We start from the raw sequence: 24,444 nt of genomic DNA, 5'->3' as shown, positions 1-24,444 counted from the left end.
GGAGTAAAAAGACAGACTCTGAAATTTTTAAGGTGGCAAAAAATGTTTAAAGATTTATTTTATGATGAAGATTAGACTAGAAGTCTGTAAAAGGATTCTGGGTCAAGAATTATCTATTCTGGGGCAGCCCAGGTGGCTCAGCGGTTTAGCGCTGCCTTCCGCCCAGGGTGTGATCCTGGAGTCCCGGGATCGAGTCCCACATCAGGCTCCCTGCATGGAACCTGCTTTTCCCTCTGCCTGTGTCTCTGCTCTCTCTCTCTCTCTCTCTCTCTCTCTCTCTCTGTGTGTGTGTGTGTGTCTCTCATGAATAAATAAATAAAATCTCGGGCAGCCACAGTGGCACAGCAGTTTAGCGCCTGCCTGCAGCCCAGGGCCTGATCCTGGAGACCTGGGATCGAGTCCCACGTCAGGCTCCTGCATGAAGCCTGCTTCTCCCTCCTCCAGTGTCTCTGCCTCTCTCTATGTCTATCATAAATAAATAAATAAATAAATAAATAAATAAATAAATCTATAAATAAATAAATAAATAAATAAATAAATAAATAAATATCTTAAAAAAAAAAAAAAGAAAGAAAGTATTATCTATTCTGGAGGCACCTGGGTGGCTCAGTAGGTTGAGTCAGGCTCAGAGCTCAGTGGAAAGTCTGTTTGAGATTCTCTCTCTCCCCATCCCCATATTCTCTCTCTCCAAATAAATAAATAAATCTTCAAAAAAATAATCTATTCTGAAATAGGCTAGAATAAGAGCAAACAAAACAAGAAAAACCAACATTTCCAAATCTGCTCTCAACACGTATTGCGTCCCTGTGATCTCCTTCCTTCTAATAGTCTAGAATACAACTACCAGATATCTGGCTGGCATGCCAGCACATCACCATGCTGAGTTTATGGCTGATAATAATAATCGAACATGAAAAATAATAATAATGATCAAACATGGTCTTCTTTTTCCCACAGCTCAAAACTTGGTCTTAGAAACCTGACCACACAGCTCCCTAAGCTGCCATCACTAGCTGACTAGAATTTTTTTTTTAAGATTTATTTAATAGAGAGAGAGAAAGAGAGAATGAGTAAGGTGGGCAAAAGGAGAGGGTAAGAGAAACCTTAACAGACTCTGCATTTATCACAGAGTCAACACAGGACTCAATCTCACAACCCTAAGATCATGACTTGAGCCAAAGCCAAGAATTGGAGGCTTAACTGACTATGCCACCCAGGTGCTCCACAGCTAGCTAGAATTTACACCCAAGAGAAAAACCATTTCAGGCCACATTATTCATATACTTGCAACAACATACTGACTTAGCCCTAGACAAAAGCAGTCAAGAGGAGAAAACTGTCCTAGAGAAATTAAAAATAGAACTACCATAAGATCGGCAATTCCACTTCAGTATATTTACCTAAAGAAATCAAAAACACTAACTGGAAAAGATTTATATGCCCCCATGTGCATGACAGCATTACTTTCCAAGTAAGTAAATGTCTTCCATCGCCAAGACATGGAAACAACCTAAGTGTCCATCAATGGATGAATGGATAAATGTGGTGTGTGTGCACAATGGAATATTATTCAGCCAAAAAAAAAGAAGAAAACCTTGCCATTTGCAACAGTGTGGATGGACCTTGAGAGCATTATGCTAAGTGAAATAACTCAGAGAAAGACAAATATCATATGATCTCACTTACGTGTAGAAATTTAAACACATACACAAACACACACCAAGCTCATAGATACAGAGAACAGATTGGTGGTTGCCATAGCTGGGGGTAGGAGATAAGAAAAATGGGTGAAGGGAGTCAAAAGATATAAACTTCATTATAAAATAAGTCTTAGAGATGTCATGTACAGCATGGTGTCTAGAGCTAATAATACTGTATTGCATATCTGAGAGTTGCTAAGAGAGATCTTCAAAGTTCTCATCACAAGAAATCTTTTTTGTAACTACATAAGGTGACAGATGTTAACTAGACTTCTTATAATCACTTTGCAATGTACAGTTCAAGCATTAAATAATTGTTATACACCTAAAACTGTTATAATCCTATATGTCAAATATACCTCAATGAAGGAAGGGAAGGAAGGAGAGAAAGAAGGAAGGAGGGAGGGAGGGAGGGAGGGAGGGAGAACTTTCCAGACAAACAAAAAAATAAAACCATCCTGGGGTGATGGATGAAGGGTGAGGGATAAGCCGAGTTATCTGAATCACCACTATTAGCAGAAATAAGGAGGTGGGGGGAGATAAAGCTATCCAGAGGAACAAGTGGTGACCACTAAGCTTCCTACAATTGTTGTCAAAACAGGAAATTCACTTCTACTAGTCTCATATATAACCATAGAGTCTAACAGATTGTGACCAGGAAGACAGGTGGAGCAAAGAAAACTTGGAAAAAGAGCAAAATAAAATTTTTCCTATTTTCCACTATCAAAGGGATACGTAAGCTTTCCATATAAAATAATAAACAGAGCAATTTAATTCAAAAACAAAAACACAAACTATGAGGCAGCTGTACATAATAACACCAGGGTGCCACAAATAGCCCTGCGATTAGCATAAAATGAAGATGCTAAAAATAATGTTGTAGAAGTATATTGGACACAGAAAGGTTCTCGTGACATAGTTTAAAATGTAGATTACAAAACAGAATGTTCACTATGAGCCAATTCTCTTGGGTTTTAAAGTCTGAAGGCATAAAAGTCTTAAGGCATTAGTTAACATTTAGGTGGACAGTGGGATTTTGAATGTTTATTTTCTAACTATAGAAAAAATAAGTTAATTTCCTAACTATAACAAAATATCTGAGAAATTATTTTTTTCTTTGAAAATTCTGCTGCAATTAGTAATTTGCTTTTACTTCATCAGAAAGAAGGAATAAATGTCAGTTGCTGTAGAAACTGTGTGCTACTCAGACCTACCTCTCCAGTCACAGCTGTTTCCACATGGATGGATAAGGAGAAGTCCAGTCTGATGATCTGAGGATCATTAATACCTGACTACCCAACGCCTCGCCTTACAACTTATTAGAAACCTGTATCTTTAACAAACTATTTCTGGATATAAATCACATGCAACCAGGGTATTTAAAAAATACTCTTTTAAGAGAAAATGGTGTATTCAACATGGTACTACAAGTTTCAGCCAGGGCAGCCAGGCCAAAAAAAAAAAAAAAAACACATTCGAATTAGAAAGAAGTAAAACTATCTCTATTCACAGATGACATGATCTTAGAGATAGATGATCCTACAGAAACCACAAATAGCTATTAAAGTCTATGAATAAATTCAGCAAAGTGGCAGGATACAAGATCAACCCTGCATTTGGCAATGGTTTTTTTAGATAGGACACCAAAATCACAAGCCACAAAAAAAAAAGGGAAACTCACAAAGATGTGGAAATTAAACAATACAATTCTGATTAACCAATGTGTCAAAGAAAAATTCAAAAAGAAAATCTAAGAGTATCGTGACCCAAAGAAAATGGAAACATAAGAAATGAAATTTATGGGATGGAAAAACAATTCTAAGAGGACAATTTAGAATGATAATGCCTACATTAAGAAAAAAGAGGGATCCCTGGGTGGCGCAGCGGTTTGGCGCCTTCCTTTGGCCCAGGGCGCCATCCTGGAGACCCGGGATCGAATCCCACGTCGGGCTCCCGGTGCATGGAGCCTGCTTCTCCTCCCTCTGCCTGTGTTTCTGCCTCTCTCTCTCTCTCTCTGTGACTATCATAAATAAAAAATAAAAATTCTAAAAAAAAAAAAAAAAAAAAAAAGATCTCGGGCAGCCCTGGTGGCTCAGTGGTTTGGTGCCACCTTCAGTCCCATGTCGGGCTCCCTACATGGAGCCTGCTTCTCCCTCTGCCTGTGTCTCTGCCTCTCTCTCTCTCTCTGGTCTCTATGAATAAATAAAAATAAAATCTTAAAAAAAAAAAAAAAGAAAGAAAAGAAAAAAAGATCTCTTGGGCAGCCTGGGTGGCTCAGTCAGTTTAGCGTCTACCTTCAGCTCAGGTCATGATCCTGGGGTCCTGGGATGGAGTCCAGCATCAGGCTCCCTGCTCTTTGGGGAGTCTGCTTCTCCTTTTCTTTTCTTTTCTTTCTTTCTTTTCTTTTCTTTCTTTTCTTTCCCTCTCTCTCTCTCACTCTCCCCCCCCCCCTGCTGCTTGTGCTCTCTCTCCCTCTCAAAGAAATAAATAAAATCTTTTTGAAAAAGAAAAAAGATCTCAAATAAATAACCTAACTTTATGGTTAGCTGCTTAATGGGTAAAGGATTTCCTTTTGGGGTGATGAAAATGTCCTAAAACTAGATGGACGTAGTAGTTGCACAACAGGTAAATATACTAAATCCACCTTTAAAAAGTTAATGGTTAATTCTATGTTAGGTGAATTATATCTTTAAAAAATGGGTGGGAAAAGAGGGGAAGGGGAGTGACGCACATTCTTAAAACCTAAAATATTTTAAACATGTTTATTTTGTTCAGAAAATACCACAGATTTTTATACAGATTTAAAACAGTTTTGCCATTGCATGTTTTTTTAAATAAAGCTCCTTTCCCAAATACTTCTTAAAGGAGTATTAATAGAATGCCCTATTTCTTACCAGAAGACTCTTTTCCATTCTGTTTCTCATAGAGGGTGCCCACAGACATCAGGAAAACAATAACCAGGAATACAGGAATTCTCCATGAGCCAGCCAGGGATGCTGAAAATTATTAAGAGTTAACATTTTTAGTTAGATAAAAATCTAGCACTTGTCTTTGAAAGACTCAGTTTATTCTTAGCAACACTGACTGAAGGTAAAGGTTAGATTGAAAAAAACAAGACTCCACAGACTGACAGAACAATTTGGCATAGATGTCATTAACAAAATCATTTCACAGGGGAAAAAATTTTTTTAAAGGCCATAAAACAGATGAAACATCAGTTCAAGACTTCTCTTAGGTAAATCCAGCCCTGTTCTGAGGCCCCTAGTCTAAAGCATTGGGTATGTGCCAGTCTACCCTTAATGGGCTTCTATCACCTGAGGAATCAAGTCTGTTCCAATGCATACCCAGTGTTGAAGATAATCCTGAACTCAAACCTTTCATTTAACCCCAAAATGACCTGCATCAAACATAGAACCTAAAGTCATAGAGCCTGACTTTATTTCCTGGAAATACCACTGGGTATGGACTCCCATCTCTCAAGAAAGGGTGAAATGACCCCAAAGAGCACTGCAAAAAGTTTCAGTGTAGCCTCAGTGTATACAGCAAAAATGCTAACAAGTATCCAAGGATCTGGTCCCTATCCGTAGGCATCTGCATTTCCCTGAGTTGATCTAGAACCTCATGGACTACCTATCTCCCTCCACTGCCTTCCCCAAATTCAAAATGAGTCACATCAGACATCAGGGAATCTTGCTAAAATATAACTTACTCCTCTAGGATTCCAAATCAGCAAAGCTAGAAAGTAATGCATTGTTTCATGTCATACTCTAAGCAAAGACCTACCTTCAGTCAACTGGTTTTTAGTTTATGTTTAACAATAAGCAGCTCTAAAAACTACTTGAAATAGGCTAACTACTGCTCTAGGTTCCTGAATTTTGTTTTTAAATTAGAACCTAATGTTGCCATAAGCTTAAGATTGGGAAATAAAAGAGTCTCCAAAAAAAAAAAAATCACTCTACAACATCCTAGCAGCCACCCAGCTAACAGTAAAAAGTCCCAAGTAACAGGGAACTTATTCCTTCAAGCAGCTGACATTGATGGTTCTTACGTTGAACAGTTGTGTCTCTCTGAAGCTAACTCACTGCTCTGACATCTCTCCCTCATGGTTACAAAGATGTTTAAACTGCTCTTTCACAGGACAGTCCTTCCACATTTTATCTCTTCCTTCCCTCCACTACCTCCCCACCCATGTAGCCCAGGCCCCTTCTCTTATCCTGAGTAAATACCTCTGGTTCCCATACCTTTCTCACACACTTGACTGCTTATCTATCTCCTCCTTAAGTATGACACTCAAAAAGTGGCCATGATAGTTCAAGGGTGCTCTATTTTTTTAGGATATATTTCTGTTTAAAGGACCTCCTGAAAATGAACATCTCATATAATTAAAAGACATGTTAAAACATAACATTTGTATTAAAGCTTAAGGATTAAAGCACAACATTTTCTGAAGATTATTTTAAAGAAGGTTAAATGCAACATATAACACTACAAAAAAAAAAAATCACTTTGATTCACATGATCAGCCTCTGCTGATTTTAAGCTAGACTTTCTTAGAAAAAGGGACCCACCTAAATGAAAAAGCAATATAATCCAGACAGGAATTGAAACTGCTCTCAAGTAGCGTTCAGTGCTTGCATTCCACTTGAATGAAACAGTCAACACATAGCCAACTACCAACGTCCAGATCTTAAATGAAATATAGACATAGCTGTAAATATATACACATGGAAATAAACATACAATTATACAGAATCTGCAAACATCTATGTTAGCATGAGAGCTGTGGATACAACACAGATAAGATGAAGGTGGTGGTGCTAAATGGTAGGTGTGTAGGTTTTCCTCTTCTGTGTCGATAAATCAAAGTTTTGAAATAAACCAGCATGTAGTGATATTAAATAGTCTTGCGGTGCCTGGCTTGCTCAGTCCATGGAGCGTTCGACTCTGGATCTCAGGGTTGTGAGCTTGAGCCCCACAAGGGGTGTACAGATTACTTAGAAATAAAAATCTTAAAAGAAAAAAAATAGTCTTAACAAAAAAACATGGTTTTAGGATATGCTGGAGTTCAAAAGTTATTGAATGTATAAAGACGCTTAAGATAAAATATTCATTTTTAAGCTATGGACGCGGGAGCTTAATATGGTGGAATTCTTCAAGTTCTATAAATTAATATTTAGCAAAGAACAACAACAAAAAAGAAAGCTTTCCCAGGGCACCTGGGAATGCAGCCAGTTGAGCATCAGTCTTGGTTTTGGCTCAAATCACAGTCTCAGGGTCCTGGAATCAAGCCCTGCATCAGGCTCCATGCTCAGCATGGAGTCTGCTTGGGATTTTCCCTCTCCCTCTGCCCCTCCCACTCCTGCTCGCTCTCTAAAATAAATAAATCTTAAAAAAAAAAAGAAAGCTTTTCCAAAAGAATCAGGTTAAAAGATTCCATCACAGCCTATGATCTACACTTGTTAACTGTGAAAAGAATTTTTTTAAGCTAGCAAGAAGGCAGCCAGCTCAAGTGTAACCCATGAAATAATCTAAGTCACAGAGAGTTAGTTAACCCCAGTCAAATTATGTGCAAAGCTCAAGAAGTGTAGCTAAAAAAAATACTATCAGAGGAAGAAACAGCAAGAGCTGAGAACAGAGGAACCACCAAGGTCCCCTCCTCAGTTTTCTTCCACTAAATCCAAAGGACTCCTGTGCTAATGAAACACCTGCACAGCCTACGTAAAACTCTCTAATAACACTTACAAAAGATAGAAGAAATACATAACCCAGAACAATGGGAGCACCAAGAACCTATTAAAATAACCTGGGGTCCCCTGGGTGGTGCAGTTGGTTAAGCGTCTAAATCTTGGTTTTGGCTCAGGTCATGATCTCAGGGTTGTGAGATCCAGCCCCACAATCAGGATCCACACTCAGGGTAGAATCTGCCTGAAATTCTCTCTCCCTCTCACTCTGCCCCTCCTGCTTGTGTGTGCTGCTCTCTCTCACTTGCTCTCTCAAATCAATCAATCAATAAATCTTTAAAAAAAATAAATAACCTGAACCTTGGGGGAAGAAAGGCAAATTAAAAAAAAAAAAACTTTGTTACAATTCAGAGAATGAAGAAAAGGGAACTGATTACTACAAAAGAAGAAGAAAAAAACTATCTCCTACTTTATTTGGAGATCAATACTGATCAATAAAATAGCCTTCTGGTCTTAAAAGGTTTATAGCTGCTGACCTGAGACTTCAGCTTTGGAAACTTACTAAATGATAATAAATTCTGAAAAAGCCTTTATGCTATAAAGAAGCTCATCACAGTATAATTTAGAATAATAAAAAGTGGATAACCTAATCAGTTCAACAACTGGGAAGTGAGTACAGAGGATTCACTCAATAAAATGTTATGCATCCATTAAAATAGGCTTTTTAAACAAAAACTGTATTTTTAAAAAACACTCCTAAGGTATTCTTTTTTTTTTTTTTTAATTTTTTTTTTTTTATTTATTTATGATAGTCACAGAGAGAGAGAGAGAGGCAGAGGCAGAGGTGGAGGGAGAAGCAGGCTCCATGCACCGGGAGCCCGACGTGGGATTCGATCCTGGGTCTCCAGGATCGCGCCCTGGGCCAAAGGCAGGCGCCAAACCGCTGCGCCACCCAGGGATCCCCTATATGTGATTTTTGTATTTTGTTTTTTTCTTTAAGAATACCTTAGGAGGGGATCCCTGGGTGGCGCAGCGGTTTGGCGCCTGCCTTTGGCCCAGGGCGCGATCCTGGAGACCCGGGATCGAATCCCACATCAGGCTCCCAGTGCATGGAGCCTGCTTCTCCCTCTGCCTGTGTCTCTGCCTCTCTCTCTCTCTCTCTCTCTCTCTCTCTCTCTCTGTGACTATCATAAATAAATAAAAATTTAAAAAAAAATCACATATATATGACATGACTGTATCCACTGCATGGCGGGAGGAAAAAGAAACGTGCTAAGACATTAGTAGTTATATTGGGGTGGTGAAATTTTGGTTTTCCTTTTACTTTTTTCTGTATTTTAAAAGAGCCTTTAGTAAGAACTAACTCTTTCATCATGGAAAGGATATTAAAATATTCTTCTTCAAGCAACGCCATTAGATGAAATATTCAAGAGATCTTAAGCCCCAGATATATGAGCACATGGGAAGTGAGACCACAGCTGCTTCAAAGCAGTTCAAGCCTGCAGAACCACATACATTTAACCTGAGAATTCAGAGAATCTGAGGTAGGGCTGTAGAGCGCAGAACAAAATCTGAGTAAAATAGTACATTTACGTAACACTGACTACAGACCAGGACCTGTACTAATGCTTTATGTATATAAACTCATTAAACCCTCATAACTCCAGGAAATAAATACTATGACCATCCCCATTTTACAGAGGAAAGAGACTGGGACTTTGGGGAAGTGACCTGCTCAAAGTCACACAGCTAAAAACTGGCCATGATTAGAACCCAGGAATCTGGATCCAGAGTCAACTTTATTTTATTATTATTTTTTTTAAGATTCTATTTATTTATTCATGAGAGGCACAGAGAGACAGAGAGAGAGAGGCAGAGACACAGGCAGTGGGAGAAGCAGGCCCTAAGCAGGAAGCCTGACATAGGACTCGATCCCAGGTCTCCAGGATCACGCCCTGGACTAAAGGCAGCGCCAAACCACTGAGCCACCCGGGCTGCCCCAAAGTCTTTCTTAATGGTGAGGGGAAAAAAAAAAGGGGTGGTGCTAAAAACTTAAAATGAAAAGCTGCCCCAATATTCACAAGCAAAAATAAAAACAGTCTATTTTTGGCAACTACAAACTGTTGAAATAAAAAACGATCCTTAGCAAATGGTCAGTTTTCAGTGGGTATGCCACAACAGGGGTTACCAGCCTCACCCCATGAAACATTAAGTCAGTAATTCAGGTAAGAGACTAGAAGGCTTATTACCTGAATTCCCAGGTTACACAAAATTGGCAGCAGCCAATAAAAACTGAGATGACTATAATGATTCAAAATGATATCCTGGGAAAAAAAAAAATGATATCCTGGGGATGCCTGGATAGCTCAGCGGTTGAGTGCCTGCCTTTGGCCCAGGTCATGATCCTTGGGTCCTGGGATCGAGTCCCACATCGGGCTCCCTGCATGGAGCCTGCTTCTCTCTCTGCCTATGTCTCTGCCTCTCTCTCTCTCTCTCTCCCATGAATAAATAAATAAACTCTTAAAAAAAAAAAAAGCAGTATCATGAAGCTAGAAAACAGGTAATTAAAATAAGATTAAATTTGGGATGCCAGGGTGGCTCAGTGGTTGAACATCTGCCTTCAACTCAGGTCGTGATCCGAGGTCCTAGGATTGAGTCCTGCATTAAGGACTCCTACAGGGAGCCTGCTTCTCCCTCTGCCTGTGTCTCTGCCTCTTTCTCTCTCTCATGAATAAATAAAATCTTTTTTAAAAAGTTAGCATAAGACTAAATTTAATAGAGATACAAAAATCTGCTTGTAGGTTCAAAACTCTACAAGTACTGAATAGGAAGTTCAGTGTGAATCAGGAGTATAAATGGTGTGAGTGCCTATTAATAATGCTCATATCAGGGGAAATGATAGTTTCATTGACTTTTGCACTATCAAACCACAGCAATAAAATTCAGACTGAGAAAGGAAATAGAAAACACAACATAGGAGATACAAATATAGATGGAGAAACAAACTGTTTAGAAAAAAGAAGGAAAGGGGCACCTGAGTGGCTCAGTCGGTTACACAACTGCCTTCAGCTCAGGTCTTAATCCCAGGGTCCTGGGATGGAGCCCCATATCGGGCTCGCTGCTCAGTGGGGAGTCTGCTTCTCCCTCTGCCTCTGCCCCTCTTCCCTGCTCAGGCTTGCTTGCTCGTTCTCTCTCTCAAATAAATAAGTAAAATCTTTAATTTAAAAAAAAAAAAAAAAGGAAAGAAAAAAGAAGGAAATATCAAGATTTGATAGCTATCTTCAAATAGCTGCGAAAATGTCTCCTGGAAGAGGAATTTGCCTTAATTCCCTGTGGTCCTGAGAGCAGGAAGGAGTATGTGGGAATTAGGAAGCAACACATTTCAGCTCAATAGGAGGATAAGTTTTTCTAACAAACTACAGCTGTCTAAAAATGGAATATTTTATTTAAGCAAAAGCTGTCAAGGATGATAAAACAGGAGAGTCTGCTCTCAGTGAGAAGTTGACCTAGAGGATCACAAAAGGTACATCCTTTCAGATTTTAAATCTATGATGTTTTTAAACTGATCTCCAATAAGTTTCTGTTTTTTGCCTGGACTTATAAGGATCAGTATCAAATATGGAGAGAGAAAAGAGACTTCATACTTCAGATTTTTTAAGGGAAAATTCATGGTCTAAAGAGAAGCACATATTTTCACCTAGTAAACCTGAAACCCACCGATAACCTCATTTTGGTTTAAAACAACCACTTACTAAGGGCGCCTGGGTGATTCAGTCAGTTATACACTCAACTCTTGATTTGGGCTCAGGTTATGATCTCAGTGTCATTGGGCTCCATGCCAGGTGTGGAGCCTGCTTACAATTCTCTCCCTCTCCTGCTCCCCCACTTGCTGCTTATGCTCTCTCTCAAAACAGATAGATAGATGATAGATAGATAGATAGATAGATAGATAGATAGATAGATAGATAGATAGATAGAAAGAATAACCACTCATTAAATACACTCCCCAATTCCACTCCTAAACTTGGTTTACAGAAGCATTATAGACTGTGCAGATATGAAAATGTTCACTACAACAGTATAAAATATTAAAAAACTAATAACAATCTAAATGTCATTTTATAAAGGACTCTTTAAATACTGGTACCTCAAAAAACTGGAATAATTATTCAGATTTTCAGGGCATAACAATACATCTACATTCAATGACAGTATAAATGCATACTGTATGTGTAAATTTACAATGGTGAAAATACACTCACTCGCCAAAATATTTAAAAATATTATCTCTAGATGGTTGGATTTCAGGGGGTAATTTGCATCTTTCTGCTTTTCTTCAAGTACTGAATTTTTTAAATTATTACCTTTATAAATAGCAAATGTTTTTTAACTTAAAAAACCTCTTTTGACCTATGAATTTTTTTCACTATTCTGAAACATCTCCTCAGAAAAGATTCATAGAATATTAGCTTAAAAAGCATGACCATTTATAAACACTTGAGAATTTTTATTAAACCATTATTATACAGATTACTAATGTTTATCAGCTTATCTAATTCAAAACCTGAGTTACAATAATCTGATAGGAACACTTTATAAAGGCATCTTGAGAAAAAAAGTTTTTTATACTCTAATACTATTAAAAAGAGAATTTTATCTAGAAGTGCTAACAAAGAAAGGTGTCTACAATACAATGATAAAGAGCAAGCTGCAAAATTTTATATATGTTACCCATTTTTGTTTTGTAAAACAAAAACCCTATACTTTATATGTTCACATAAGCATACAAATACATTCAAAAGGCTATTCATCAGTTAACAACAGTAACATCTACACAGTGAGAATGGTGGCAAAGAAATTATTCACTTTATCATACAGACTTCAGTGTTGCTTAAACCGATTCTTATAAAACAAACATGTTTGACTTGAATCAATTTCTGAAATTGCTAAATATTCTTTAAAATAATTTTACAAAAAATAAAGATTTGTAGTTTTAAATTTCATATGTAATTTTTAGGATGGATTCCTACAAGTGTGTCTTTAAGAGTTGTTTTTTTTTTTTTATTTCTCTGTGTCCCTATGTTTAGCCTCTGAGCGAGCAAGCCTGTTTAAGTATGAATTTTCTTCCAGTCATAAATCAATGAACTACAATTTATATATAAAAGGACATACTTTCCCAAATTTATGTTCTTTAAAACAATGTATCCTTTTCAAAATGTACATTCAATACTCTAAAGCACCAACGTGTGATAGATATCATGCCAGATGCCCCGTAAAAACTGCCAATATTTATTTAGCACTACAAATAAACAATTCATTTTCCTTTCATCTGGCTTATTAACCACACACACTTTTCTGATTAAATAAAATATCAAATGCATAAGTAGACTTCGCCTTTTAGACTACTTGCTGTATTTGTCATGTGGGCATTAACCAGAAAAACAATTCTGCTTGCTTCTGCAGGTTTTTGCAAAACAGATTCCTAAGTCTTTTACAGAGAGAATAAAACCACAGATGACATACAACCCCAAGTGCACTAATGTACAAATCTCAATCAGTGGACACTTCAGATACTTTACCCTCCTTTAAAACAGCTTTATTCTGGGGCACCTACGTGGCCCAGTGGTTGAGTGTCTGCCTTTGGCTCAGGTCGTGATCCGGGGTCCTGGGATCAAGTCCCACATACAGTTCACTGCAGGGAGCCTGATTCTCCCTCTGCCTATGTCTCTGCCTCTCTCTCGAATGAATAAATAAAACTTTAAAACACACACACACACACAGCCACACACACACACAAAATAAATAAAACAGCTTTATTCTAATTTGAAAACTATTCTTTTGTGGTGTGGCAACTTAGAATTAAGAATCTCTTATAATCAGGGGCGTTTAGGTGGCTCAGTTGGTTAAACATCTGCCTTTGGCTCAGGTCATGATCCTAGGGTCCTGGAATCCCCTACAGGCTCCCCACTCAGTGGAGAGCCTGCTCCTCCCTCTCCTGCTTTCCCCCTGCTTTTGTTCTCTCTGTTGAATGAATAAATAAAATATTTTTAAAAATCTTTTATAATCAAAGTCTTTGAGAAAGAACCTAAGCATCAGAAATATTCCTCCTTACCAATGCCAGGCAAGCAAAAACACACATAGGAAAAGGTTCAGAAGTGGGCTGGAGTGGGCCTGGCTGGCTGACTAATGTACACCTCCCAAGAGCCTCTTGGGCAGCACCTACAAGCACTTGGGAACTGCACAAGGAACCTTAGAAATCTTCCAAGCCAACCCCACATTTCACATAACTGGAGTTGAGTAGCTCAGAGAAGAGCCCTGGTCTCTCCAAGGTCACAAAACAAGTTATTGACAGAGTTCAATTTAGAATTTACAGTCTTGGAACACCTGGCTGGCTCAGTCAGAAGAGCATGTGACACTTGATCTCAGGGTTATGAGTTCGAGCCCCAGGTTGGGCATAGAGATCACTTACTTACTTACATACATACATACATACACACATAAATAGAATTTACAGTCTGCTCACCATTCAGCCACTATTCTTTCTTTCTACCTTATACTTCTTTATAAAGTAAAATGAAAACAGTAGGACCAGGGACCATGGAGAAACCAAATCTATCACTACTGCAAAAACTGTAAATGGTTTCCAAATATTCTAACATGTCTGAACTAGGAGAGAGAGGAAGATCAAAACATTCCCAACAAAGAAAAGGGGTGTGTGTGTTGGGGGGGGGGGGAGATATAAGCTTTTCAATTTTATCTTGACAACTCCACATCACAGGAAGATGCCAAGGGCCCCAAGGATTGTGTCATATGTGAGCATGATGCAACAGGTAATTTTTTTTTAAGTATTTAGAAATCACTTACTAAGTCCGTACAAAATTCTAATATATTTGAAACTGTTTAAAAGAATTATTCAAACCACAAATGACTGGTCTTTCACTGGTAAGCAGGTCAGAGTGGTAGGAGACTGAAGAAACCCAAAGAGGAGGTGAAGAAGAATTGAACTGGAAAGATAAGCTGGCAACAAAGGAAAATACAGGTACTGAAGCCACTACAAAGAAAAAGTGGACAGGACATGGAAATAGTTGAATAGATAGAAGGATAAAGAAAGAAAAGAGATGACCAAGGTTTCTGGACGACTAGAATCCAAGGGTTTTTGGGGGAACATGTGTGGTTAGTCCAGTCCTGATATTCTTTTATGTTTTTTCCCAAATAAGTAAAATCAGCTTTTATTTTAAAAGTTGGGGGATCCCTGGGTGGCTCAGCGGTTTAGCGCTGCCTTCAGCCCAGGGCCTGATCTTGGAGTCCTGGGATCGAGTCCCACGTCGGGCTCCCTACATGGAGCCTGCTTCTCCCTCTGCCTGTGTCTCTACCTCTCTCTCTCTGTGTCTCATGAATAAATAAATAAAGTCTTTAAAAAATAAAATAAAATAATAAGTCAAATTAAAACATTTAAACACAATATCATGGGGGAAAACTCTTAAAAATGCTTATCAAAGGTTACTTAGAATATTCTGATGATAAAAGGACTTTAACTGCTGATACCTTTTACTAACAGAATAAACATATCAATCTCTAGATCAATCTCTGCATCAACGAAATTCCTCCCTCCTTCACAGGATAGTTGTAAGAATAAAACAATACTCATGACAACACCTAATCCAGTGCCTGGCACATAACAGATGCTCAAAAGTTGGATCGTAAATGTATGAACTGTCAGCTCTCCAAAATGTGAATTTGCTTTAATTGTGGCTTTTGTTCCTGCCTTTCCCATCTATACCCTCCCTCTTCAGCACAGGCTCAAATATACAAGTTGTCTAGAAAACACGGACTCTTTTTCCTAAACCAGGCAGCCCTGCTTGGGCTCACAGAACCACACCGACAGTGAACTATGAGATAGAAAAGTTAGAGTCGGCCGCTTGCCTGGTCACATGATGTTCCTTCGCTTCGGGTCAGGGCTTAATCACCACTTTTGGCTGAGAGCTGAGGACTCCCTGTCTCTGCTTCCCGGTACTCCACTCCAACTAAAGAGCTGGTTCAAGCCTTTTAAAAATCATTAATTGCTTGACCACCCTAATCCCTGCCTCCTGCCTTGAAATCGATATTGGCCCTAACTTCTCTTCCATTCACCTACAACTAGGGTATTTAAGTAAAATACAAAAATGAGGGTTTCTGGGATACCTAGGTGGCTCAGTGGTTTTGCTCCTGCCTGCGGCCCAGGGCATGATCCCGGAATCCCGGGATCAAGTCCCATGTCGGGCTGCCTGCATGGAACCTGCTTCTCCCTCTGCCTGTGTCTCTGCCTCTCTGCGGGTTTCCCCTCTGCAAAAAGATTTACGAAACTACACACATTCAGCTACAGATGCTTCTTCACTGGTACCAAACTCCTCCTATTTATTGAGGGTAACTGGCTGAAATGCTCCACTTTCCATTCATCCTGCTAATTTACCCATGTATCCAACTTCTTACTACAGTATGAAGTTACACTATTCACATGTTAGGGCTTTTATTTTCCAATTTCCTATAGTTTGGTGGATAAGCTAGTTGGTCTTGCCTACAATAACTTACACTAAATTACAGTATCAACAGTCAAAACGTCAGCAGAAACTATGTATGTGTCTGCCTCCAACAAGATGGAGTTTCTTGGATAGGAATCAAGTCATAGTGTTTATATTTCTTAACAGCATACAGCAGTCTGCCTTATATGAGGCAGTCAATCAACTGAACTGTGAAACAAGAAATAGCACTGAAGGTACAAATAACAGGGTAAAGGGTGCTGAGTGAAGTAAGTCAATCGGAGGACAAACATTGTATGTTCTCATTCATTTGGGGAATATAAATAATAGTGAAAGGGAATATAAGGGAAGGGAGAAGAAATGTGTGGGAAATATCAGAAAGGGAGACAGAACATAAAGACTCCTAACTCTGGGAAATGAACTAGGGGTGGTGGAAGAGGAGGAGGGAGGGGGGTGGGGGTGAATGGGTGACAGGCACTGAGGGGAGCACTTGACGGGATGAGCACTGGGTGTTATTCTGTATGTTGGTAAATTGAACACCAATAAAAAATAAATTATTAAAAAAAATAAATAACAGGGTAAAGGAGAAGGGGCATACTCCAGAAAAGCAACCATAGATTTCTTCACATGGTGTGCCTTGGGGACAATCACATTCTCTGTGCCTAAGAAGCCTCTCCTAAAAAGTGGCAGGCATCTGGCAGTAAAAAGTACATAAACTCCAGGATCACTCCCACCTGGCAATCCAGCAAGCCCTAGGAGTTGAAAGGTCACTCCACATTCCTCCTACCTACCACAAATGAAACAGCCCAGGCCACCTGGAGGCCAAAGCTTGCCTATCTGATCACTTAGCAGTTGCACACATAGGCAGCGTCCCAAAATTATGAATGTGGCACTCCCCAATATCCTGCTGGCCCATAACTAGTGGGTAATGACATGTGTGTCTGTCCTTTGCATGAGAATTTGTTCATATATAATTATATACACCTTGAAGACAACGCGTGCATCTTACTCCTTTTAAACCCCTACAGAGGGCAGCCCAGGTGGCTCAGCGGTTTTGCGCCGCCTTCCGCCCAGGGTGTGATCCCGGAGACCTGGGATGGAGTCCCACATCGGGCTCCCTGCGTGGAGCCTGCTTCTCCCTCTGTCTCTCTCTTTCTGTGTGTCTCTCATGATTAAATAAATAAAATCTTTTAAAAAACATAAAATAATAAAATAAAATATAAAATAAAATAAAATAAAACAAAACAAAACAAAATAAATAAACCCCTACAAAAGGCAGCCCGGGTCCTGATCCTGGACCCAGGATCGAGTCCCATGTCGGGCTCCCTGCGTGGAGCCTGCTTCTCCTTCTGCCTGTCTCTGACTCTTTGTGTCTCTCTCTCATAAATAAATAAAATCTTTAAAAAATAAATAAATAAAAATAATAAACTCCTACCAAAGAGGCACCAGGGTGGCTCCCTTCGTCTGCCTTTGGCTCAGGTGGTATTCTCAGGGTCCTGGGATGGAGCCCCCTGTCTGGCTCCCCGCTCAGAGGGGAGTCTGCTTCTCCATCTCACTCTCCCTCTGGGCTCGCCCTCTCTCTCTCTCTCTCAGATAAATAAATCTTTAAAAAATAAATAAATAAAAAATAATAATAAATAAATAAATAAATAAACCCCTACAAACCCTAGTATCTATTAACACGTTTGATCATCTTTTAATGGAAACTGAGAGGTGGTAATGATAGAGCAAGAGAGAATACAGGAGTTCTGGGATCAATCATGAGTCTACAAATAACCTTGGCGAGTTAAAGCCCTGTCTGACACATATGGGGTATTATTTTGAACTTGATGTCTAAGTGCCCTGACCACTGACAAAAGTGAGAAATTATTTTTAAATGGTACCGTTTATGGACAAATTAACCTTCTTACCCATTAAATATGCACCCGTTTTTAAGAGTCTTCAGTTAAACAGTTGGGTATCTAGTCTGAGTTAGGAAATGTGCCACCAGATGGTCTTTGAAATCCCTTCCCAGGATGCCTGGATGGCTCAGTGGTTGAGTGTCTGCCTTTGGCTCAGGTCATGATCCCGGGGTCCTGGGATCCAGTCCCACGTGGGGTTCCCTGCATGGAGCCTGCTTCTCTCCCTGCCTATGTCTCTGCCTCTCTGTGTCTCTCATGAATAAATAAAATCTTTTAAAAAAAAAATCCCTTCCCATTCTAAAGCTCCCTAATTTTCTAAGAATAAGCTCAGGGTGATCCAAGAATCACAAATCTACGTCTCCTTCACCCAGTGTGCTCCAGGCATCCAAGCAGGAGGCGAGGGACTGTGGTACAGCCTTCCCTCCACAGGTGGTTCCCAAGACGTAGAGTGCGGCGTGGAGCAGACCTGGGCGCCTCCCACAAACTAAAAGTCACCTGAACTCAGAAGCCGCACGGGCCTTTGAAGCAAGGTTCATTTTAGGACTCGAGAAACTGGAGCCAAGCCGGGCCTTCTCTGCCACTAACCAGCCCTAGTCTGGTAAGAAGTGAGCTCTCCAACCTGCAGAATGACAAGCTGGACTAAGGTCTGTAAGGTCGGTCCCTCTCTGCCGTCCAGAAAAAGAACCCACATGGGCACGAAAGATGAAAGACGGCCGGCGCCACCAACCACCCTCCGCCTCCTCCGACCAGGGGCAAGTCCAACCAAGTCCACCTGCCAAGCTGAACTGCGACTCCCAACGTGGGGGACACGACCCCCCAAGGGGGGGGGGTCTATTATTACGATAGGGGCAGCGGACAGGGGAGGCTCTGCCTGGAAGGAAGCGGGCCACGCTCGGCAGGTGCACGGGGAGGAGGGCGCAGGCTTTTCCGACGGTCCCTGCACGGGGGGGTGGGGGACAGGGGAGGCTCTGCGTGGAAGGAAGCGGGCCACGCTCCGCGGGTGCACGGGGAGGAGGGCGCAGGCTTTTCCGACGGTCCCTGCACGGGGGAGGGGGGGGGGCGGACAGGGGAGGCTCTGCCTGGAAGGAAGCGGCCACGCTCCGCGGGTGCACGGGGAGGAGGGCGCAGGCTTTTCCGACGGTCCCTGCACGGGGGGGGGGGGGGGCGGACAGGGGAGGCTCTGCCTGGAAGGAAGCGGCCACGCTCCGCGGGTGCACGGGGAGGAGGGCGCAGGCTTTTCCGACGGTCCCTGCACGGGGGGGGGGGGGGGCGGACAGGGGAGGCTCTGCCTGGAAGGAAGCGGGCCACGCTCCGCAGGTGCACGGGGAGGAGGGCGCAGGCTTTTCCGACGGTCCCTGCACGGGGGGGGTGGGGGACAGGGGAGGCTCTGCCTGGAAGGAAGCGGGCCACGCTCCGCGGGTGCACGGGGAGGAGGGCGCAGGCTTTTCCGACGGTCCCTGCACGGGGGAGGGGGGGGGGGCGGACAGGGGAGGCTCTGCCTGGAAGGAAGCGGCCACGCTCCGCGGGTGCACGGGGAGGAGGGCGCAGGCTTTTCCGACGGTCCCTGCACGGGGGGGGGCGGGGGGGGACAGGGGAGGCTCTGCCTGGAAGGAAGCGGGCCACGCTCCGCGGGTGCACGGGGAGGAGGGCGCAGGCTTTTCCGACGGTCCCTGCACGGGGGGGGTGGGGGACAGGGGAGGCTCTGCCTGGAAGGAAGCGGCCACGCTCCGCGGGTGCACGGGGAGGAGGGCGCAGGCTTTTCCGACGGTCCCCGCACCGGGGAGGCGGCGCTGCGGGCCGGCACCCCCGGGAGCTCCGCGGGGTGCCGCGGGGTGCCGCGGGGCCCGGGCCGCCGCTTACTCACCCACAGGCTGCTGAAGTAGTCCAGCCCGCGGCAGATGAGCGCGCCGGCGTAGGCCAGCAGCACCTGCACGCCCAGGTAGCTGCCCAGGCTGTAGAGGCCGTAGAGGAGCGGGCCGCCGGCGCCCAGCAGCAGCAGCAGGCGGCGGCGGCGCAGCGCCTGCTCGCCCAGGGCCTCGACGCCGTAGTCGGCGAAGCAGAGCGGCAGCAGCAGCGCGGCCAGCACGATGGGCGTGTGCGCGCGGTGCAGGCGCTGCAGCCAGTGGCGGCCCAGGCGCGTCAGGGAGCTCTTGAAGGGGTGCAGGAAGGTGCCGCACAGCACGGCCCAGAGCAGCGGCCGCAGGAAGGCCTCCAGGATGAAGTAGACGAGCACGGCGGCGCCGCAGCACAGGCACACGAACAGCACGGCCCCCGTGTTGTAGAAGGCCTGCTTGATGGGCTTGTCGAAGCGCAGCGCCAGCGCCGGCGTCCTCGGGGGCTCCCCGCCGCCGCCGCCGCCCGCGCGCGGGACCCGGGGCGCCCGGCCCGGGGAGCCCCTCGGACTGGGCGCCTCTGCGGGGCCGGCGCCGTCGGCCATAGCGCCCCAGCTGCGGCCGCCGAGAGGCGGTGCCGGGAAGCGGAGCGGGAGGCACGGGAGCGAGGCCAGGCGCGGCGCGCGGCATTGTGGACGTCGTAGTTCCCCGCTGCGCACGGAGCGCGCACGAGACCCACCGGGAACTACAACTCCCAGAGAGTGGGGACAGCGCTCCCTCGCCCATTGGTTCCCGCGGAGCCAGGTAACAGGTTTCGGGGCTCAACATCTTCCAAGATGCGGGGCGGGGCGGGGCGGGGCGGGTAAAGACGCCCCTTCGCCCGTGGGGTAAACTCAACTTTTCAGGAGGCGGAATTCCAAAAGGGGCGCCCTGCATTCGTAGACTGGGACTCCAGGCTGTGCCTCGGGATCCCGGGGTGGGGGTAGGGGGGGTACTTACGAAAGACGGATCCCCGCATTCAGGTCTACTTCATTTCCTTGATGTAAGCAAAGGGTTCGCTCCGGTGCAGGGCTTTAAGTAGCCGTTGCCATATCGGTGACCCTGTTCCAAGTGGCTCGTTCGTTGAATCCTTAGAACAACGCCCTGCAGAGAACATGATGTCATTCCCACTTTACAAAAAGAAAAAGAAAAAAAAAAAGGAAACTGAGGCACGGAGAAGTTAAGCACCTTGCCAAGGTTGGCGAGGTCACGCAGCTCCTGAGTGCAAAGGCAGGCTTCAAACTCCGAGTCTGGGGATCCCTGGGTGGATCAGCGGTTTGAGCGTCTGCCTTCGGCCCAGGGCGTGACCCTGGAGACCCGGGGATCGAGTCCCGCGTCGGGCTCCCTGCGTGGAGCCTGCTTCTCCCTCTGCCTGTGTCTCTGCCTCTCTCTCTCTCTCATGAATAAATAAAAACCTAAAAAAAAAAAAAAAAAAACCTCCAAATCTAGCTCCTAAATCTATTGTCTTACCCACTATACTAATTGGTTTGACCAGTGATCTTTGGCATGTTTCTCAAAGCTCCTTGGTGGACTGTAAAGTAAGGTTACTGTTGACATTGGGGTAGGCGTCACGTGGGAGCCATCTAAACTTCTAAAAGAGCTCTAGATCAGAGTCTCAAACTGCCACTGTTTCTTTTTTAAGGCCTGGGGGTCAGGTTAATTAAGCTCCCAACCCTGATTTCCCCCTCTGTCACGTGGAAATGATAATAACAGAAGCTCTTATCTCAGGAGAGAAAAAGAGGAAGCTCTAGGGCAGTGCAAATTGCTCCTGTTTATGTTGGAAAGGTCCTGGGACCCAAGCCTACTACTCACACCTCAAACAGCATTTTTATTAAAAGAAGACAAAAGGAAGAAAAGGAAGGAAAGAAGAAAAGGAAGGAGCAGGACGGAAGGAAGGGTGGGAGGGAGGGAGGGAGGGAGGGAGGGCAAGAAAGGAAAAGAAAAGAAAGAGCCCCAAGGATGTGGAGTCTGCCTGAGATTCTCTCTCCCTCTCCGTGTGCCCCTCCTCCCACTCCCACAGTGTTTTTTCTCTCTCAAACAAATCTTTAAAAAGAGAAACAGAAAGGAAAAAAAAAAAAGGAAGCAGGCAAGCTTTACTAAGTAATATGTGACTGCTTTGAAACCCTGCAGGTTATCCCTTTTCTGTTTTCAGTAAATTTTCATATTAATTTAAACTTAGTTTTTCCTTCTCTTCTAAAGTAGCCAGGACAAGTATCATTATCCACAGTTTTCAGATGAAGAAACTGTTGATTACTAAGGCTGGGAGACAAAGGGATTCAGGAAATAAAATATAATTCCTTTCCATCTCGTTTTTCTAGGTTTCAGGTCACAGCTCTTGTTTTTCAAGTGGTCTTTGGACTTTAACTCTGTAAATATATCGCTTCAGTTGTCTTACATTTTGGTTTGCTTCTCTACTTTGTCCAGGGCTGCTGAGATTATATTTCCATCATGGCCACATTTGCTTTCAATGCCCATTTTACACTGATTCCAAGCTCCTATTTATATCACAACAAGGCCTCAGCCTCCCTCCCAAAAAGTCCTCAGTAATGAGTGGGGAATCCCAAAGAGGGTGCCTAACATATACTTAGAGACATGAGTCAACCACCAACCACCCTACGTCCACCCTGCTGCCCACACAGCTCACTGCCTCCAGTTCCTGTCATAGGATTGGCAGTGCCTATGTCACTATTCCCAGAACCTAACTTCTAAACCTCAGAGTGCCAAAGAGCTGGGTTCCACTCAGAGGTAGGGAGGAAGTCCTCTGCCCTGACTTGCCTGCCCTGTGCCCCTTTGTGACTCACGCCCTAAACCAGGCCACTTGTGCTCAATGTATTGTACCTCTTCTCATAAAGAGTTTTTTCCGTGTCTGGCCTGGCCTTCTCTACTCTAGTCACAGGGGCTCAAAACCAATCAAAAAAAAAAAAAAAATCCAACAGTATCAGTGAGGTAAGCATCCCCTGTCTTCCTCCAACCAAAGACTCAGTTGTCTTCCTCTAGTTACAAAAAAAGAAAAACAAAACCCCCCCAAAAAACCCCAAACCTCCCCCCAACAACTCCATTTTACGTAACTAAAGCCTTTACAAACAGAAACTGACTTAGGTATGCATTGGACTTGGTTGGAGGTGGGGGATGGGGGCAGCAATAAGGTTGCCTAACCTGTGTTCTGGCTCCCACTTAGCAAACCAAAAATTCCCTGTCACGGTGTTCTGCTTCCAAGTCTCAGCAAAAAGCAAAATTGCCAAACATTTCAAAACTGTTCTAATGGCCAAAGCAATAGAACTGACAAGTCTCAGGATGCCTGGGTGGCTCAGCATTTGAGCGTCTGCCCTTGGCTCAGGTGATCCTGGGTTTCTGGGATCGAGTCCTGCATCAAGCTCCCTGCATGGAGCCTGCTTCTCCCTCTGCCTCTGTCTCTCTCTGTGTTTCTCTATGAATAAATAAATAAATAAATAATCTTTAAAAAAAAAAAAAAAGAACTGACAAGTTTCCAATAGAATTCCTAGTGAAGAATGAAATTCTAATAGAAATGATGGCTGATGCACTGGAAACTAGACTAACATCTGTATGGCCTAATTTAAGGCTGGGTTCCCACAGCATCTTGCTCACCACGCTATACTGGTCCCTACCACGCTGTGCTCAAGGTCAGTGCTTTATATGGGTTTGCTTCATCTCTGTGTCCCCGGCACCAGACACAGCATGTGACATTCACAGCACAGAGCAGAAGCTCAATGTTTGCTGAGCAAGTGAATGAATGGGTGATCGCCTTTCAAAAAAGCCTGTTTGTACTTCCTGTCCGAAATGTTACTGGAACAGTGAGAATGCTTCTGCCAGGCATTCCTGTGGTTGAGAGTTACTGAGATGGAGAACCCACAAACTAAATTTGAGTACACACGGTCCATTCAATTCTCTACTTCACAGGACATGTGCTTTTTAAGCTTCGCCTCCAAAATGCAAGGCTACTTGAGCTTTGTTCACCTCACATAGCAACTCACCCTGACCACCCCAGGCAAGAACAGCCTCCACGGACATCCAGGATCCCAGTGGAGGTAAAAATGGGCTCAGGAGTGGATCAAGCGGACCCTAGGCCCACACTGCCTTTGGCTTTCCAGTTGCACGAACCATCAATTCCCTAATCACAAAAGCCAGTTTTAGTTGGGTTTTACATTTCCTGCAACAGAAAGCTTTCTGGCAGATAAAATGATAATACCTACATTATGGGTTGCTGTGAGGATTTTCAAAGTAAGAGTGTGTCTAAAGCAGCAGCATAGTGCCTGGGATATGGTGAAAACCTGATAGGGGACCCTGGGTGACTGGATGGCTGGATGTCTTGAAGCCAGAGGCAGCTCTTAAACAACAATTAATGTCTGAAGTCACCCCCCACCCCCCACCCCCACACACACACTTACCCAAGGTATCAAGATAAAAGCCCCAGAGGGAGGCCTGGGTGCCTCAGTGGTTGAGCATCTGCCTTTGGCTCAGGTCATGATCCTGGGATCCTGGGATCGAGTCCCGCATCAGGCTCCCTGCAGGTAGCCTGCTTCTCCCTCTGCCTATGTCTCTGCTTCTCTCTGTGTCTCTCATGAATAAATAAATAAAATCTTAAAAAAAAAAAAAAAAAAGATAAAAGCCCCAGAGATAAAGCAAATACAGGCAGGAGAGGATTGTCCTGGGCATTGTATCTTAGAGTTCTCCAAGTGTCTCTAAAAAGTTACTGAGTTGGGGATCCCTGGGTGGCGCAGCGGTTTGGCGCCTGCCTTTGGCCCAGGGCGCGATCC

At 43.5% G+C, this 24,444-nt stretch overlaps 1 protein-coding gene across 3 annotated transcripts in view; it reads right to left on the bottom strand.

Moving 5' to 3' along the window:
• TMEM245 (transmembrane protein 245) overlaps positions 1–20,367 on the bottom strand; it is a 102,619-nt gene extending 82,252 nt beyond the window's left edge. For all 3 annotated transcript variants that reach the window (XM_041762631.1, XM_041762632.1, XM_041762634.1), the window contains exons 1-3: positions 19,663–20,367; positions 6,269–6,386; positions 4,595–4,696 (exon numbers count right to left, since the gene is read on the bottom strand). In XM_041762631.1, coding sequence (XP_041618565.1) covers positions 4,595–4,696; positions 6,269–6,386; positions 19,663–20,235 — 793 coding nt within the window. In that variant the 5' untranslated portion in view covers positions 20,236–20,367. The remainder of the gene's footprint in view (positions 1–4,594; positions 4,697–6,268; positions 6,387–19,662) is intronic.
• Between the last annotated feature and the right edge of the window lie 4,077 nt (positions 20,368–24,444).

This window comes from Vulpes lagopus, chromosome 7 (genome assembly GCF_018345385.1).
Source record: "Vulpes lagopus strain Blue_001 chromosome 7, ASM1834538v1, whole genome shotgun sequence".
NCBI lineage: Eukaryota > Metazoa > Chordata > Mammalia > Carnivora > Canidae > Vulpes > Vulpes lagopus.
The sequence above is the reverse complement of the archived record's forward strand: the minus strand, read 5'-3'. Positions and strand labels throughout refer to the sequence as shown.